At 41.0% G+C, this 19,931-nt stretch overlaps 1 protein-coding gene across 1 annotated transcript in view; it reads left to right on the forward strand.

Moving 5' to 3' along the window:
• The window catches only part of LOC140729376 (myoferlin-like), a 165,489-nt gene that overhangs the window by 130,980 nt on the left and 14,578 nt on the right, over positions 1-19,931 (forward strand). Inside the window, exons 33-38 of the mRNA XM_073049089.1 lie at positions 2,074-2,244; positions 5,082-5,230; positions 8,214-8,353; positions 8,877-8,965; positions 10,235-10,330; positions 16,844-16,985. Coding sequence (XP_072905190.1) covers positions 2,074-2,244; positions 5,082-5,230; positions 8,214-8,353; positions 8,877-8,965; positions 10,235-10,330; positions 16,844-16,985 — 787 coding nt within the window. The remainder of the gene's footprint in view (positions 1-2,073; positions 2,245-5,081; positions 5,231-8,213; positions 8,354-8,876; positions 8,966-10,234; positions 10,331-16,843; positions 16,986-19,931) is intronic.

Consider the following 19,931-nt stretch of genomic DNA (forward strand, 5'->3'; position numbering starts at 1 on the left):
CCGGGCCATCAGAGAGGCAAAGTGTGCACACACCCAGCGAATCCACAGCCACTTCCAGGACAGCAGCGGCACGCGGTGCATGTGGAAGGTTCAACTACAGGACATCATCACCTGACTGTGCGGGTAATGCCTCCCTCCCAGATGTGCTGAACAACTTCTACGCTCGTTTTGAGGCGGAAAATGACGTGGCATCGAGGAAGTCCACCCCTCCTCCAAATGACCAGGTGCTGTGTCTCACCACGGCTGATGTGAGGAGAACCCTGTGCAGGATCAACCAACGGAAGGCTGCTGGACCAGACAATATTCCTGGCAGAGTGCTTAGAGGATGTGCAGACCAGCTACCAGATGTTATCACTGACATCTTCAACATCTCCCTGAGCAGCGCCGTCGTTCCAAAGTGCTTCAAGGCCGCCACCATCGTCCCCGTGCCGAAGAAGTCTTCAGTGTCCTGCCTCAATGACTATCGTCCCGTTGCACTCACATCCATCATCATGAAGTGTTTCGACAGGCTCGTCATGAGGCACATCAAGACCCTGCTGCCCCCCTCACTGGACCCCCTGCAGTTCACGTACCGTCCCAACCGTTCAACAGACGACGCCATTGCCATCACCCTCCACCTGGACAAAAAAGACACGTACATTCAAATACTGTTCATAGACTTCAGTTCAGCATTCAACAAAATCATTCCTCAGAAACTGATTGGAAAGCTGAGCCTACTGGGCCTGAACACCTCCCTCTGCAACTAGATACTAGACTTACTGACTGGGAAGACCTCAGTCAGTCCGGATCAGGAGCAGCATCTCAAACACCATCACACTGAGCACGGGGCCCACCAGGACTGTGTGCTCAGTCCACTGCTGTTCACTCTGCTGATCCACGACTGTGCTGCAGCACACAGCTCGAACCATATCATCAAGTTCACCGATGACACGACCGTGGTGGGTCTCATCAGCAAGAACGACAAGTCAGTATACAGAGAGGAGGTGCAGTGGCTAACAGACTGGTGCAGAGCCAACAACCTGTCTCTGAATGTGAACCAAACAAAAGAGATGGTTGTTGACTTCAGAAGGGCACGGAGCGACCACTCTCTGCTGAACATCGACGGCTCCTCGGTAGAGATCGTTAGGAGCACCAAATTTCTTGGTGTTCACCTGGTGGAGAACCTCACCTGGTCCCTCAACACCAGCTCCATAGCAAAGAAAGCCCAGCAGCATCTCTACTTTCTGCGAAGGCTGAGGAAAGTCCATCTCCCACCCCCCCATCCTCATCACATTCTACAGCGGTTGTGTTGAGAGCATCCTGAGCAGCTACATCTCTGCCTGGTTCGGAAATTGCATTATCTCGGATCGCAAGACCCTGCAGCGGATAGTGAGGTCAGCTGAGAAGATCATCGGGGTCTCTCTTCCCGCCATTACAGACATTTACACTACACGCTGAATCTGCAAAGCAAACAGCATTATGAAGGACCCCACACACCCCTCATACAAACTCTTCTCCCTCCTGCCGTCTGGGAAAAGGCACTGAAGCATTTGGGCTCTCACAACCAGACTATGTAACAGTTTCTTCCCCCAAGCCATCAGACTCCTCAATACCCAGAGCCTGGACTGACACCAACCTACTGCCCTCTACTGTGCCTTTTGTCTTGTTTGTTATTTATTGTAATGCCTGCACTGTTTTGTGCACTTTATGCAGTCCTGGGTAGGTCTGTAGTCAAGTTTTTTTTTTTGTCTGTGTTGTTTTTAGGTAGTTCAGTGTAGGTTTTGTACCGTTTCATGTAGCACCATGGTCCTGAAAAACACCTTGTTTTTACTGTGTACTCTACCAGCAGTTATGGTCGAAATGACAATAAAAAATGACTTGACTTGAGAGTCTACAAGTCTGTCAGACGAATGACAAGCAACTGCTATGGTGGAATAGTCAGCAGTCAATGTCAGGGTTTGAAGATAGCTTAGTGAAAGCTACAGGGAGAAACTGCTCAGCAGGGTGGGATGGGAGAGAAAGCATCTTGGGGGGAAAGGAGATTACATTTTTTTCCAAATTTAATGTTTCTAATGGTCATATTTGTTCCTGCAGAATGTTTCAACTTTATGCCACCATTCCATTGAATAAAGATCTCAAAGTTGAAGTATATGACTATGATATAGTCACTCAAGATGATAAAATTGGTGAGACAATAATTGACTTGGAAAACAGATTCCTGTCACGTTTTGGAGCACACTGTGGCCTGCCGCGAACATACTGCACGTGAGTTGATTCAAACTTGGGCACCTCAGGAGAAATTTGATTATTACAGGATTACACTAACTCCAATTCAGGCTTCTTGATAAATATATCAACCCACTTTCTTCTACCCCATTCTCAGAGGCATGTCTTCAGCCATCTGGCTCTTGGTTCTGAAGTATTCCCAAAAACACAACTTAAACAGGGTCACTCTGATATATGTATAATAACAGAAGGAGGCCGTTCTATTATAATGGCTTCTCATAGAGCAGCCAAAAAAATACATGCCCTGCCTTTTCCCCATGTTCCTTAAAAGCTTACAAAAAATAAGATAAAATTTCAAAATTTAGTCTATATTTTATTGACTTTGATATAATAAGTTATGGCACATGTTCTTAATTCTGTGTCTCTGCCTAATCCCATAACTCTGCTACCCCCATTACTCTAGAAAGTAGGTTACTCTGCCTCTCTACTTGGGGGAACCTGTCCTTCTTTGAGACATTCCATAGATCATTGATTCTCTGCCCCTGCTGATGTTGAAAGCTGGATCGTTGGAAGTATTTGATAGATTGATGGTTAGACCAATATATAGGGTAAATGGCACAGAAGAGAAGTTGAAATTACTATTGATTAGCCAAAATCATGGGCAGCCTTGAAAGATGAAATTCTTCCTATTTTCGTGTGTTCTTACGTAGATGCTACTTTTGGTCACCTGAACTAATATCCTCCTCATTTGGCTCAGTGTTCACTTTAACTGTAAAACATTTTTCCTGTACAAAAGGCAAATAGAGTTGTAATTTGTTGTGGTTTCTGGTTGTGATGTTCTAGCCATCTTAATTGTGGGGCAGGCTCAACTGATCATCCTGTACCCATTGATTTATATACTTAGATCAACTTTATTCATTGTCTCTGTCAGTATATTCCTGAGTCGGCCACTTGAGCCTAACCCACCATTCAGTATGATCATGACTGACCTGCCCATGACTCATCTCCTACCCCAGTTCCCCATTGCTCTCATTTTCAAAAATGTATTAAACCCACCCCCATGACCTGTCGTTCACATCCCTCCTGGGTTGAAAATTCCAGGCAGTAGTGGTTTTATGTTAAAGCTATAATCCTTGGTCTTCACAGTGGAACTGTTTCTACTGACAGGAGAAGGGGCAAAGGCTCCTTTAAACCAGTCACTGGCACCTTAAAACCAGTTGCTTCTGGCAGATGGGGCTTGTCAGATGTGGTTGGCAGCTCATCTAGGAGAAGGAAAACTCTGATCTCAAGCCTCCACTGCCTTGTGGCTATGTCACTCATTGGGAAGGCTTCAGGAATAAACCCTGAGGGAAAATCTGGAGCTGGAGTCCCTAAGACAGTCCTACATTGAGTTCAATGCTGACTGGCAACTCCTGCAATGCTGCTGATGCCAAACTATCAGTCTCAGCCTTTCCTTTGGATTCATTGGCTACGTGGAGAGGGGGAGCCTGCTGCATGGCCAACAACTTGCTTTCCATGTCATACTACCCTGGTTTGTGTATCACATGAACAGTTAAGGTCATAATGTCTATGGTCAACCCTGACCAAAGGAGAGCCACTAAAAAAAGGGTGGAGGGCACTCAGTCATTTCCTTTATCAAAGCTGATCTTGCTAGGTTTTAGGATATGAGTGGAATCAAGTGCTTTAGGGATACAGCAGGTACAAGTGCTAAGGTAGAAGATCAGGTATGATCTTATTCAAAGGTCAACGAGGATCAAGGGGCTAGAGGGCCTACTTGTACTTATATTTGTTTAATATTTAAAGAGATTTTGATTTAAATTTATTTGTCACATGTACAGTACTGTGCGAAAGTCTTAGGCACCCTAGTTTTTTTGTTGTTTGTTTTTAGAAGATATGGTTTCCACAGAGCCTAATCATAACATCATTGAAGCTGCCTGGAATTACCTGGAGAGGCAGAAATAAGCAAGACCAGCCGAAGTCTGCAGAAGAACAGTGATAAGTTCTGCAAGATGCTTGGACCAACCTTACAGCTGATTTTCTTATAAATCTGGCACAACAGTATACCAAGAGAACTGATGCAGTTCTAAAAGCAAAGAGTGGTCACCGAATATTAATTTGATTTGGTCTTTTTCTGTTTACTGCTCTTTATATTAATTTTTTTGCTATTTAGAAACTTGTCAGTTCATTATTTTTGAAAGCATCTTCACTTCACAGATATTTTTCTGTGCCTAAGAGTTTTGAAATTACTGTACATCAAAACATCACTTTTGATAAGACTTGACAATACTGTACATGGAAACATCAAAACATACAGTGAAATGCGTCATATGTGTCACAAGTCAACACAGTTGGAGGATGTGTTGGGGGCAACCAGTTAGTGTTGTTCTGCTTCTGGCACCAACGTAACATGTGTACAACTCACTAACCCTAACAAGTACATCTTTTTGGAGTGTGAGAGGAAACTGAAGTACCCAGAAGAAACTTGCACGGTCACAGGGAGAACATACGAACTCCTTCCAGACAGCGGTGGGAGTTGAACCCTGATCAGTGATCACTGATGCTGTAGAGCATTGCACTAACCACTAGGCTACTGTGCCACTAGTATGTCCTTTTTGTAAGTGTGATAGGAAGAACCTTAGAACTGTGCCATTGACTCCTTACATGTAGAATCAATGTTACTATCCCATGTCTGAGGACCTAGAGGGCTGCTTCACTTTCCCTGAGTATTTGAGCATTGAACCAGAAAATACTGGCCAGAAATCTACTGAGCAGACTTCCTCTTCTGTATATTGGTTGAGAGTGAAGGAATGTAAATTAATTCTCAGAAAAATGGAGAATAAAATGGATTGTATTTAATATATTTTTTTTCTCCCCAGAGGTGGCCCCACTCAGTGGCGAGATCAGGTGAAGCCAACAGAACGATTGATTAACCTATGCAAATTGAAGAACTATGCATTACCTGTATTTCACAATGGAGGGCAGAAGATTAGTATTGGAGATGAGATATTCCTGCTGGAGGAGTTTGGTAAGGTGGAAGTCCATGTGGAATGGACTGTGTGCATTGTATGTGTCAAGATGATTTGGAATGAAATACATGGCAAAAATTGGTGAAAATTCCAAATTGGAGCTGAATGTGAATTGAATTGCCAATTCTGAAAATAAATCTTCAACCCCCATCGTGGTGTTTCTTATTTTAACTTAGTTTCTGTGGTGCATTAATAAATTAATTTTATGCTTTTGGGCAGAGCTATCCAGCCAGTCCTCTGCTCCTTCGAGTTTCCCCACTGTCCTTTATTTATTTTCCTTTCTGGTTTTTATCTACATCTTATTTGATTGATTTTCCATTATCTTTTCATGCCAGTGCATTTCAAACTACAACTTGCTATATGAGTATTTTCCCCCCATGTTGCCTCTGGTTTTTTCATACCATAAAATTGTCACCTCTTTCTTTACCTTGTTGCAGGAAACAATTTATCCGTGTCACTCTATCAAAACCCTTAGTGAATTTAAACACCTCTGTCAAATCTGTTTTAATTTAATCATCATTACTGTTGTATAACAGCCCCACTTTCTTTATCTTCATGTGACTGAGATCGCCCTTGTTCTTCTAAAATCCAGCAAGTACAGGCCCAAAGCCATCAAATGCTCCTTATATGTTAACTCTTTGATTCCCAGGATCATTCTTGGGGGGAAAATGCCCTGTCAAGAGATGGTGTTCCTCGAGTTAATGTTGGCCCTCATTGGAATAACAGAAGGCCAAAGACAGAGATCAAAGTGGAAGTGAAGAATTAAAGTATCAGACAACTGGAAATTCATGGTACTCTTGAGGGATCTTTAAAAAAATATAAAGATTAACTTTACTTGTCACATGTATATTGAAGTATACAATGAAGTCTGTCCTTAACATCAAGTCAAATCAGCAAGTATTGTGCTGGGGACAGTCCACAAGTGTCATCATGCATCAACATAGCATACTAACAACAATTTACTAACCTAAACACATATGTCTTTGGAATGTAGGAGGAAACTGAAGCATCCGGAAACCCATGTGGTCACGGGGAGAACATACAAGCTGTTTACAGTTAGCGACAGGAACTAAGCACCATTCTTAGAGAAGAGTAATGTCAAACAAAGCTGCATTATTAACACTTTCTTGCTTCATTTTTGCATCAAATCGCCAAACCTCTAGAGGGTGTGGAGCTTTTTTTAAAAAACAAATGGGAAGCTGTTTAGTCAAAGCTACCCCAAATCTCAGTGGTTAAATTGGAGCACATACAATACAATACAGTCCTTGATCTGAAGCATGGAGGAGGATGAGCCTTCACTCAACATCTGCAGGATAAATATCCTCTTAATAGGCGTCCGTCAGTCTCGTGAGACCATGGATTTGTGCTTTGGAAGGTTTCCAGGTTGTATGGAAGACCGGCAGATGCCCATGCTGCAAGTCTACCCTCTCCATGCCACTGATGTTGTCCAAGGGAAGGACACTAGGGCTGATACAGCTTGGCACCAGTGTCATCGCAGAACAGAGCAGTTAAGTGCTTTGCTCAAGGACACCACGCTGCCTCAGCATAGGCTCGAACTAGTGACCTTCAGATCACTAGACCAACGCCTTAACCACTTGGCCTTGCGCCAACACATAAATATCCTCTACCATACTAGTTAATACTGCATTGTACTGCCCTCTGACAATTTGGGTTCATGGCAAGACTCAAAATAGGAACCACTTCCTATATCTCAGGAGCCACATGAGAGCAAGCTGCAATCAGTGTTGAACCACCACCTTGGATGATTAGCATAGCCTTTGTTTGATTGAAGAAAAAGGTCTTTGCAGATGAAGATTACAGATAGAGTTTTATGGCAAATCTGCTGGATTCCAGTGACTCTCTTCCTACCAGATGGCGTTGACCATGCATCTTCAAAATATCACCCCTGCTATCTCTGCGACATCCTCCAAATCCTTTAGAAGGGTAAGTGAATTAATGGCAGTAGCTTCCACAGGCTATGAGGCCCGCTTTTGAGGACCTTGTTGCACTCAGCATCTATGTTGGGCTGACCACATTATTTGCATGCCTAATACCAAACGCCTAAATTGTTTTTTCCGAATGTTGACACAGGGAGAGATTACTAAAACAGAAGAAAAGTTTCAAATATATGCTTAAAGCCTCCTTGAAGCAACGCTATTCCCACAAAATCCTGGAAATCTCTGGTCTATGATTTACTATCAGATTAGGTATACAGAAAACAACTCTGAGATTTTTCCTCCCACAAAGCAAAGAAACACCTGGGAAACACAATGAAGAGAATAGAGAATGACCGGGGTGGGGTTCTTTAATTGTGTAGGCTGCCTTCCTGAGGTTGCAGGAAGTGTAGACAATCATAGGAGAAGGAGTACCGTTTAGATAGATAGATACTTTATTCATCCCCATGGGGAAATTCTACTTTTTTCCAATGTCCCATACACTTGTTATAGCAAAACTAATTACATACAATACTTAACTCAGTGAAAAAAATATGATATGCATCTAAATCACCATCTCAAAAAGCATTAATAATAGCTTTAAAAAGTTCTTAAGTCCTGGCGGTAGAATTGTAAAGCCTAATGGCATTGGGGAGTATTGACCTCTTCATCCTGTCTGAGGAGCATTGCATCGATAGTAACCTGTCGCTGAAACTGCTTCTCTGTCTCTGGATGGTGCTATGTAGAGGATGTTCAGAGTTATCCATAATTGACCGTAGCCTACTCAGCGCCCTTCGCTCAGCTACCGATGTTAAACTCTCCAGTACTTTGCCCACGACAGAGCCCGCCTTCCTTACCAGCTTATTAAGACGTGAGGCGTCCCTCTTCTTAATGCTTCCTCCCCAACACGCCACCACAAAGAAGAGGGCGCTCTCCACAACTGACCTATAGAACATCTTCAGCATTTCTTAATTTGTTAATTTCTGTGTCTTGGTCTGTCTCTCTTATTGATTAATTGAACCATTCTCTTTTCTTTGTTGCTTTACAGAGGTGAAGAAGGTTCCTTATGCATTCCCAGGTCCCCCAGAAGAACGCCTTGCACTGCATGTCCTGCGACTGCAGAATCTAGTGCCTGAACATGTGGAGACAAGGACTTTGTTCAACAGTACACAACCAGGAATTGAACAGGTCAATTTCATGTTGCCTGATGTTCTAAACATTCTCAATGGTGCAGTATTACTGTTCTTGGGCCACTCAGTTCTTCTTACAGTCTCAGCAAAGAACAGGACTTACTGAATCTGTATGTAATTATAGGATAGCTAATGTTGAGCCAATGTTAGACCATTGTGGGGAAACTTTTCGGAAGAACCAATAAGACCAGGCAGTTTTGTATAACAAAGAAAGTTTTGTGGGTAAGATAATAGAGGTCTTTAAAACTGAAGGTTTTGTCATAAAGAAGAGGTAGAGGTGGATGTATTTGATCTGATTACACATAAAAAGGGTTAGGTGGCAGGGAGAGACGTGTGGAGTTCTAATGGAGCTGAAACGCAGTGCAGCCTCTTTCAGCCAGATGTCCTTGTATTATGCTGTGAATTGTTCAAGGAAGCTAATCTATAGTAGAGCAAAGATTAATGATTCTTAAATAGAACCTTAAAATTGTGAAAAGTTACATATACTGAAAAGCAACACTTTAACATAATTTCTTGTGCAGGGGAAAATACAGATGTGGATTGATATCTTTCCCAAAAACCTGGGGCCTCCTGGTCCACCCTTTAACATCACCCCACGGTCCCCCACCAGGTGAGTGCAGATGCCAGCCGGATAATTTGTCATACTTGCTGTATGTATTCTCCAGCCAAGTCATAATATAATCTAAGATGATTCCAGGATGCTGTATTCTCAGTGGGTAGTTCACTTCTTGGTGGCCAGTGCAGAGATCCTAGGAGCATCATTACAGCCCTGCTCGGCTAATCTACTCGTCACAAACCCTTGCCTTGCCTTTTTCTCCTGACTTCCTATCCATCTATTGCGATGTTCTTGCAGTGATAATCAAAAAACTGTAGATGCTGGACATCAAAATTAAAACCAGAAAATGCTTGAAAACCTCAGCAAGTCAGGATGCATCTATGGGAAAAGAAACAGTTAAAGTTTCAGATCAAACGCCCTTCGTTAGATGAGAAATATTTGACCTGCAACATAACTTTTGTTTCTCTTCCTGCTGTTGCAACCTGACCTGTTGATTATTTCCAGTATTTTCTGTTTTTGTTTTTGACATTCATGGGATTTACCTGTGACTGACTTTAAGCTAAACTCCGAGGAAAGCTCTGGTGATTCCATTGCTGATGGGTGTACAAACCAGAATGCAAGTTTGGTTCCTCCTTCATGCGTTTTCTCTTTTCCTCTGTGTGTCTCCATCTGGTGTAAGTCTCTAACTGGTTACTCTCATCCCTTGTTTTTTTGGATTACTTAAGTCTTGCTACCTGTAAGAGAAATATGCAAAGCACTGGCTAGGGCTGGAACTGCAAATCCACCCCAAGCCCCCTTCTCACTCTTCTCTACTCCCATTGCCATCCACCCACTCCTAAAAATCCTTTGTACAGCTTAGATGAATAGTTAACTAAGTGGGCCATCAGAATTATTTTGACAAGGAGAAAATGGCATAATTTTAAGGTGATTGGAGGAAAGTATATAGGGGAGATGTTAGAGGTAAGTTTTTTTTACACAGAGAGTGGGGGGTGCATGGAACGTCCTGCCAGGAATGGCAGAGGCATATACATTAGGGCATTTAAGTAACTCTTAATTAGGCACATGGATGATTGAAAAATGAAGGGTTATGTAGGAGGAAATGGTTAAATTGATCTTAGAATTGGTTAAAAGGTCGGCACAACATCATGGACTGAAGTACCAGTACTGTGCTCTAATGTTGTGTTAAGTCATTGGCACTCCTCATTAGTAGACCTAGTCTTAGATTAACTTTTGTACTAATGCCTGCTAATGGAAGGGAGTTGAACTTTTGGCTTGGCCACGTTGTCTGGACCTATTCTGATGAGTTTCCTGTGGGGATTACAGATACATCCTTCGCTGTATTGTCTGGAACACAAATGATGTTATTCTGCAGGAAACCAGTGTCATGGGAGAGAAGATGAGTGACATCTATGTTAAAGGGTAAGAAGAATGTCCAGTAGATAAAAAAGCAAACACACTGGAAGTAATCATCAGGCATAGAAACATAGAAAACCTACAGCACAGTACAGGCAGCCCACAAAGTTGTGCTGAACATGTCCCTACCTTAGAAATTACTAGGCTTACCCATAGCCCTCTATTTTTCTAAGATCCCTGTACCTATCCAAAAGTCTCTTAAAAGACCCTATTGTATCCGCCTTCACCACCATTGCCAGCAGCCCATTCCACACACTCTGCGTAAAAAAAACTTAACCTTGACATCTCCTGTGTACCTGCTCCCCAGCACCTTAAACCTGTGTCCTCTTGTGGCAGAGTGTGGCAGCCATTTCAGCCCTGGGAAAAAGCCTCTGACTACCCACACGATCAGTGTCTCTCAACACCTTATACACCTCTATCAGGTCACCTCTCATCCTCCATCGCTCCAAGGAGAAAAGGCTGAGTTAACTCCACCTATCCTCAAAAGACATGCTCCCCAATCCAGACAACATCCTTGTAAATCTCCTCTGCACCCTTTCTATGGTTTCCACATCCTTCCAGTACAGTACTACAAGTGGGGTCTGACCTGGGTCCTATATAGCTGCAACATCACTTCTCAGCTCCTAAATTTTTTTGTTTTGTAATTTATTTTTTTATTGAAGTTCATCATCAAACAAACATTTCCATAAGATGTATTTCAGACATTGTGCATATATATCACAAATCTCCATGAAGTATTTATCTGAGGAACACACTTATAGAAAAGAGTGGAAAGAAAAAAACAAGCAAAAGAAAAGAACTATGTACAAGTAGGGAGTGATCTTTTTTTTTACAACAGATTCATTGATTTGTGAGAATAAATTCAGGCCTATGAGGCATTATGGAGTTAAACCATTTTTCCCAGTATGAATCAAATTGTTCCAAATTAAATAAAATTCTCTTATGTTTGGATTGGATTTAATAGCCCATTGACATTAAAAGAAATGAATTTTACCTTGTCTTTAGCCATCTGTATTTATCTGTCAATGTATCATTAAAATCAGAATAAAACTTAATCGATCTACTCCCTGAACAAATAAGAACCAAGAAACGCAAATGATAACAAAAATGCAACGAATGTGTGATTCCAAGGCTGAGGTCTCTAGTAGATGACCCTGCGTTGAGCTAGAGGAAATGTCTAGCTGTGGGGAATAACCCCTCCTACTTGTGAGTTGAGGGGGCCCCCATTGCAGTATTCATAAAAGTCAGTGAACAAATCCATTACACAGAAAAGATTTCCCTGTGTACTCCTATATTTGTGTGTGTGTGTGTATGTGTATATATATCTATATACACACACACACACATATATATATATACCTATACATACATACACATACATGCACACACACAAATATATATATATATATACACACATACATATTAATACATATATATACTCATTTTGGTGGGGGAAAAGGAGTAAGTGAACAAATAAAGAATAACAACTAAGTAATGTAAAATCCACATTATAATAAGTATTTCTCGAGATAGGTATATCATCATGTACTTTTGCTTCCATTTAGCTTCTCAACATTTTAAAAGTTAGCCAAACCTTATGGCTCTTCTGAAGGGGGTGAGGACTGTCTTTGGGAAACTCCCGGTCTCTTCTTAATATATTTCTCTCAGCCTCCTCCCGTCTCCTGCCTTCTTGATTATCGCACTATTTCCCAAGCGGAGCGGGATAATTCCTCAGTCAGGCTTTCCCTCGTTTTGGTCACGCTGTCGGGCAACCCTCTGGCCTTCATGTCTGTAGTCGCCTCTTCCACCGTCTGGTACAATCGCGACCCGTTGTCATAAAACACTCGAAGTTTAGCAGGGTACGGAGTTTGAAAAATAATCTTTTTTTGCTTTAGTACTCGCTTTACTTCAGAGTATTCCTTGCGTTTATGCAGGACCGTGGGGGGAATAATCTTGGTTGAAATATATTAATTTATCATTGAAAAACACTCTCTTCTTACCCCAGGCCCTTCGTAGAATCTCCGCCTTGGTGCTATACCGAAGAAATTTAATTATTATTGAGCGTGGCTTTCTTTCCTGGGTAGGTTTCGGGACGAGTGCACGGTGGGCTCTTTCGACTTCCAGCTTCATAGCTGAGGGAAGATCCAGCGCGTCTCGCAGTAACTTTCCGACAAATTCCGTCATAGACGAGCCCTCCGCCCCTTCGGGAACATTGTAGATTCTGATATTTTTCCGCCGTGATCTTCCATTCAGGTCAAGCAGTTTACCTTCTTGGTGATGTAATATTTTTATTGTCTTACTCAGTATCAGTTCCATGTTTTGAACGCTATCTTCCACCTTCTCAATTCGAGTCTCTGCCACCGCTATTTTTTGATTAACACTGGCGAGCTCTGACTTAATATCACGGAGCTGTTTTTTATATCTTTCTGGACCTCCATTATTTCCTTCAGGATTTTGAAGATTTTCACTGCTTCGCCTGAACAAGACCCAGCGTCCGCTGCGCTAGCAAGTGGTTGGGTAGGAGAGCCGCTCACTGTACTCCTCTCGGATGCAGGCTCTGCAATGTCGCTTTTTTTAAATTTCCATTCCTTTTCCCCATTCTTGCTCCTCTTTTCAGTTCTAATATTTTTTGAAAAATATTATATTTGATGGGTTAAGGGGCTTAATATGCATTTTTCCGGAGGAGCTAGTGACTTAAGCTGCCATTCTCGACGATGACGTCACCGAAACCCCTCAGCTCCTAAATTCAATTTCACAATTAATGAAGGCTAATACACCATATGCCTTCTTAACCACAGAGTCAACCTGCGCAGCTGTTTTGAGCGTCCTATGGACACGGACCTCAAGATCCCTCTGATCCTCCACACTGCCAAGAGTCTTACCATTAATACTATTTTCTGCTATCATATTTGACCTACCAGGCAACTGGCATCTGTAGAGAGGAAAGCAAAGTTAATGTTGCCATCTGTTAGCTCCTGCATGTCATTGAACTTTTGGTTCCCCTTTATATCCCTGCATCTTGAAACTTGTTTTATCTCCTAAATATTCCCAGTTCTGTTAAATGATCGGTAGTCTAGAATAGTTTCAATTTCTCTCTCTGTCCCTACTGACTAACCTGCTGAGTATTTCCAACATAGTCTGTTTATAATTTCAGATTTCTACTAATATGAAAAAGTAAAATGATAGCAAATTTTCACAGAGAATCATTATCATTCTTTTGGAGTTGGAAGATCAGTTTCTTATCCAGACAAAAGTACTGTTCACAGAATTCTGATGAAGGATTGTTGATCTAAATAGTAACACATTTTCTGATTTGAAGTCTCATTTCTTTTCAGCAGCAACACACAAGGACTGAAGGAACTCAGCAGGTCAGCATCTATGGAGGGAAATGGACAGTTGAGGTTTTGGTTCACAATTCTTCATCAGGACTGCATCTATCGTCTCTTGTGTTTCTGAGAATTTTCAGCAGTTTGTTTTTATTTCAGACTTTTCAGTATCTGCAGTTTATTTTTGCTCTACAAGCACCCTTCCCTGAGTTCTTTCTGGTATGAGTGTGGCTCATTATTCATTTACTGACTGTAGGACTGAGGAGACAGTTGGTGAAGTTATATTGGCCTTGGTAGGACATGGAGACACAAGAGACTGCAAAATACTGGAATATGGAGCAATGTAGAAGTAGTATTGGAGATGAAGAGTATTGGCCCAGATGAAGAGTTCCAATCCAAAACATCAACTATTTCCCTCCATAGATGCCTTCTGACCAGCTGAGTCAGCTAATAAAATTAAAAATTCCTTTATTAAAGAGCCAATTACCAGTGGAATCAAAATGAAACCCTTGTTCTTACAAGTTAAAAAATCCATCAGTTTTGTTGAGATTAACCTCAAGACTGCGCTAACCCTAACCTGCTGAGTTCCTCAAACATTTTAAAGTTAAGACAATAGGATTTTACCCCTGCAAGTTATCACTTAATTTGATAATGTGGGTTTTTTGACATATGGTTGTTTCATGATGACTATTATTAATGCTAACTTTTTAAATTCTAGATTTATTGAATTACTAGAATTTAAATTCCCCATCTAAACTCTTATTTCTGGATCAATGGTTTAGGCCCCTGGAAGTTGTTCAGAAAGGATAATTATGTAACTCCTTATATTTGAGCATTTTGGCCAGCAGAACACTACTCATTATTTAATTAAGCCTAATTGATAGTCAAATAAAAGTACATAAGTAACAGAAGCAGAAGTAGGCTTAAAAGGCATTTCAAACCTGTTTTGCTATCTAATAAGATTATAGTTGATCTTATCTTTTTTTTTTGGCTTTACTTCCATAACTCTTGATTTCCATAGTTTTGCACTTCAGTGGTTAAATAAACTTTCCTGCATCTCAGTTCTAAATAGCAGACTTCTTTTCCTGCTACTAAAACCCTTGAAATGGGCTCTTCTGCTGAGGACAAGTACCTCTCAGTATAGATGGTGTCAAGCCTTCTTAAGAACTCTGCATTTCAATGAGAACACTTAACACCCTTCAGAGAAGATAGATCCATTATACTGATCAATTTGACCACTTGTGACAATTCAACTCTACAATAATGAATTTATGTTGGTCCCTCTCCTTTTAGCTAAAGAAACAAATTGATTATTCAAGGTGTGCTTTCAACAAGCAGTTATAATTGCAGCAAAACTTTCTTAAAATACCACAACACTCTTTAATAAGGCCAATGTACTTCTGAAACTAAAATATTTCTCCCCAGCTCTTTGCCATGTAATCTCCAAGGAAAGGCAAGGTGAAAATTCAAGGAAAAAGAATAAATGCCTGAAAATATTTTGTTCATATCCCTCTGAAAGTTAAAACAAGTCAGGAGATTGCAGTTGACAAATTGTTTTTTACAGACACCTTTTATATACTTTTATATAAAAGTAATCTTGGTCCTGTGTGGTAGTGTAGTGGTTAGCATAACGCTATTACAGCATCCGCAACTGAGCTTCAATCCTGCCGTAGTCTGTGAGGAGTTAGTATGTTCTTCCCTTGACCACATGCTTTCCTCTGGATGCTCCATTTTCCTCTCACATTCCAAAGGCATATGAGTTAGCAGCCATATGGGTGTAATTGGATGGTGCAGCTCGTTGTATCGGAAGGGCCTGTTACGGTGCTGTACACATAAATACATAAATAAATAAATAACGGGGGTGGGGGAGTTATAATCTGCAGTTGCTGGAATTCTGAGATAAAAGAAGAAAGTACCTTAACTGTTTGGTTGGTCAGGCAGCATCTGTAGAGTGAGAGAACAGCCGAATGGTTTGGGCACACTAGTGACCCTGGGTGTCACAAATTCTCCATCCATACTCAATTTAGCCTATCTGTCTGTGGCCTCTTGCATTGTTCTAATGAGGCTCAGCATAAACTATTACTACCTCATCACCTGTTTTGGGATATTCAAATTCCATCCTGTATTCAACAATTTCACTGTATCACAACTGGCCAGTTTTGCTATTGGTTTAGCCAACTATTATATAAACTTTTTTTTCTCTTCACAGACACTGCCTAACTTACTGAGCATATCCAGGATTTCCTATGGTGTCAGCAACAACTCTGATTTTCAGTTCACAGGCTTTACCTGTACTTTTGGATTCTCCCTCTCTGACTACCTTCATTAATCTGTTAACTGGATGGCAGTTCACACATGCGGGTTACCCAGACAATCCTATTATTGTTCCTCTCCGAGCCTTGTAGTGCATCGGGTGGCAATCTTGCTGTTTCTTTAGCATTTGTCTGTTTCTTTACAAAGCCAAGCGCAACTTAAAAAGGTCTTCAAAGAGCTGGACGGATTCGAACCTGCGACCACTTACTCAAAAGTCCAGTGCAGATGCCACTACACCACCAGATGGCTTAGACAATCCTGGGTTCATTTTAATAGAGACTTTCCTGTTGTCTTAACAACCTTCCCCCAACCTCTCAACTTAAAACTATTTTTTGTTCTCATATCTCCAATTTTGATGAAGGGTCTTATACCTGAAATGTTAACTGTTATTCTCTCCATAGACTCTGCCTGACCTGCTGATTGTTTCCAACTTCTTCTGTTTTTGTTTTGGTCCTGATTAAGGTAACACCTGAACAAGACATGGAGGTTATCATTCAGAGGAAGGATATTTCATATTTTCCTCTTCAATAACTCCAGAATGGGCAATCTTCCCCATCACCTTTATAACAGCAGTTTGGTTAAAGGAAATTCTCCCTTAAAGAATTCGCAAATTACTATCAAAGAGAAATCTGAGATACAGAATAAAAATTTCCTCTCATGGAATTTATGTCTTTTTTTTTAATTTTCAGCTCATTTCTTGGTGCATGTGCAGGTAAAGTGGCTTTGTATTATAGTAATATAGATGTTTTCTGGAAAGGCAAACACACTCCCTCTCCTTCCATAAATTGACAGTTGCCTGTAGTTTCCCCACGGTTGTAAGGTGCGTATCATTGGTGGCTCCAAAATCTGAAAATAATTACTCACATTTTACTTTCACTAGCTGGATGATTGGATTGGAGGATAACACCCAGAAAACTGATGTCCATTTTAGATCTCTGGACGGAGAGGGTAGCTTTAACTGGAGATTCATTTTTCCTTTTGAATATATAGAAGTGGAACGAGTCCTTGTCATCAGCAGAAAGGTAAGGAACAAGTAACAGTAGAATAATTATATGACCTATAGATGTAGTGTATTTGGAGTTCCAGAGAGCACATGCCAAAGTGCCACACTGAAGGCCGGAGCACGACAGTGGCGTGGTGGTTAGCGTGATTCTATTACAACATGGGATGGCGGAGTTCGGAGTTCACTTCTGGTGACCTCTGTAAGAAAGTTTGTACCTTCTTCCCATGTGTGCATGGGTGTTCAATTTTCTTCCCACAGTCCAAGGACATATAGTTAGTAGTTTAATTAGTTATTGTAAAATATTCCGTGATTAGGCTAGGGTTAACGTGGATGGTTGCTGAGTGGCGTGGTTCAGTGAGCCGGAAAGGCTTGTTCCATCCTGTATCTCTAAATAAAAAAACAGGAGTTTAGAGTATTCCAGAAGGTATGTTAACATGGACTGTAGATATATTGTTGCTTAAAAACAGAGAGATAGAATAAATGGGTCTTTATTGGACTGGAACAATGCAACTTGTGGTTGCCCTGAAGATCTACCTTTACTATTCATATTAATGATTTGGAAGTGGAGAAGAGTGTAAGGTATCCAAGTTTACCCATGATGGGAGGCCATTTTGACTGCAACAGGTTATAAATATAAACAGGATACAAAATTTGAGTGAGCAAATGAAGTTTACTGTTAGAAAAGTGTAAGATCCTGCAATAGGATAAGAGGAATTTATAGGTAGGTTATTTCAAAATGAAATAAATGTACAAAGTACAGAGTGATATAGGTATCCTTGTGACCAAATTGCAATAAGTTAGTTAGGTAGGTGCACCAAGTGATTCAGAAGACAAATGGCATATTGGCCACTTTTGTAAGGGGAAGTAGTGTAGAATTAGGAAAGAATTGTTACCTTTCTACAGGGTACTGGTGAGGTCACACCTGGAGTACTGTGCAAATTTATTTCCCTTTGTATTTTGGCATTGGAGGTATTCCAAAAAAAATCGCTGGACTAATGCCTGGTATTGTTCTATGACAAACAACTAAAGAAATGAGATCATTGCTCTTTGGATTTGGTAAAAGGAGGATGATCTATCTCATCTAGAAAGATTAGACATTAGTCAGCATAGGTTTGTGTGGAGGAGGTCCTGTCTTACAAAATTGATTGAGATTTTTGGAGAAATGAAGGTAATTGATGAGGGCAAGACAGTGGATGTTGTGTGCGTAGACATTAGTAAAGTTTTGACATGGTCTTGCAAGATGATCCATGGTGACTGAATAAACTGGGTTCACAATGGGCTTGTGACAATCATATAAATTTTAGGTTACATTACGTTTGGAGTAAAGTGTGCAGTTCTAGTCACTGCATTACAGAAAGGATGTAGAGGTCTTGCTTGGAGAGGAAAAATTCACTGAACAGATTCACTGGTTTGTTGCATGGATTAAAAGGATAAGGGGAGATGGGACAAATGTGGATTGAGAGAGATGGATAGACACTTGGAATGTGTTGCTAGAGTAAGTATCAGAAGCAGATACAATAGTTTGAGTCACTTGGAAAAGTACACCAACAGGCAGGGAACGAAGATAAAGATGGAATATGAAAGTAAGCTAGCCAATAATATTAGAGGATACCAAAAGTTTCTTCAGATATGTAAAGTGTAAAAGAGAGGTGAGAGTGGGTATCGGACCACTGGAGAGGTAGTACTGGGGGACAACAAAAAAGTGGATGAACTGAATAAGTATTTTGCATCTGTCTTCACTGGAAAACACTAGCAGTATAGTGGAAGTTTCAGGTGTCAGGGATCCTGAAGTATGTGAGGTTATCATAACTGGAGAAAAGGTTCTTGGGGAAACTGAAAGCTCTGAAGATAAGTCATCTGGACCAGATGCTTTACACCTCAGAGTTCTGAAAGAGGTGGCTGAAGAGATTGTGGAGGCATTAGTAATGATCTTTCAAGAATCACTAAAGTCTGGAATGTTTCCAGAAGACTGGAAAATTGCAAATGTCACTCCACTCTTCAAGAAGGGAGAGAGCAGAAGAAAGGAAACTAAAGGCCAGGTAGTCTGACCTCAGTTGTTGGGAAGATGGAGTCAATTATGAAGGATGAGGTCTCAGAGTATTTGGAGGCATATGATAAAATATGCTGTACTCAGCGTGGTTTCCTCGGGAAAATTTTGCCTGACAAATCTGTTGGAATTCTTTCAAGTAACAGACAGGATAGACAAAGGAGAATCTGTTGATATTGTATACTTGGATTTTCAGAAGGCCTTTGATAAATGCCACACATGAGGCTGCTTAACAAGCTATGAGCCCATGATATTACAAGAAAGATTCTAGCATGGATAAAGCAGTGGTTGCTTGGGAAGAGGCAAAGAGTGGTAATAAAGGGAGCCTTTTCTGAATGGCTGCCCGTGACTTCTGGCCATGGGTCTTTGATGGGACTGATTCTTTTTATATTATATGCCACTGATTTGGATGATGGAATTGATGGCTTTATTGCAAAGTTTGTAAATGATATGAAGAAAGGTGGAGGAGCAGGTAGTTTTGATGAAGTACAGAAGCTACAGAAGGACTTAGACATATTAGGAAAGTGGACAAAGAAATGGCAGATGGAATACCATGTCAGGAAGCATGTGGTCATGCACTTTGGCAGAGAAAATGCAAGGGTTAACTATTTTCTAAATGGAGGGAAAATACAAAAAAGTGCGATGCAAAGAGACTTGGGAGTCCTTGTGCAGGATTCCCTAAAGGTTAATTTGCAGGTTGATTCTGTGGTGAAGAAGGCAAAGTCGATGTTGTTATTCATTTCAAGAGGACTAGAATATAAAAGAAAGGATGTAATGTTGAGACCTTAAAAAGCACTTGTGAGGCATCACGGAGTATTGTGTGCCATTTTGGGTCCCATATCTTAGAAAGGATATGCTGAAATAAAGAGGGTTCAAAGGGGTTCATGAAAATGATCCCAGGATTAATTGGCTCTCTCA

Source organism: Hemitrygon akajei, chromosome 1, assembly GCF_048418815.1.
Source record: "Hemitrygon akajei chromosome 1, sHemAka1.3, whole genome shotgun sequence".
NCBI lineage: Eukaryota > Metazoa > Chordata > Chondrichthyes > Myliobatiformes > Dasyatidae > Hemitrygon > Hemitrygon akajei.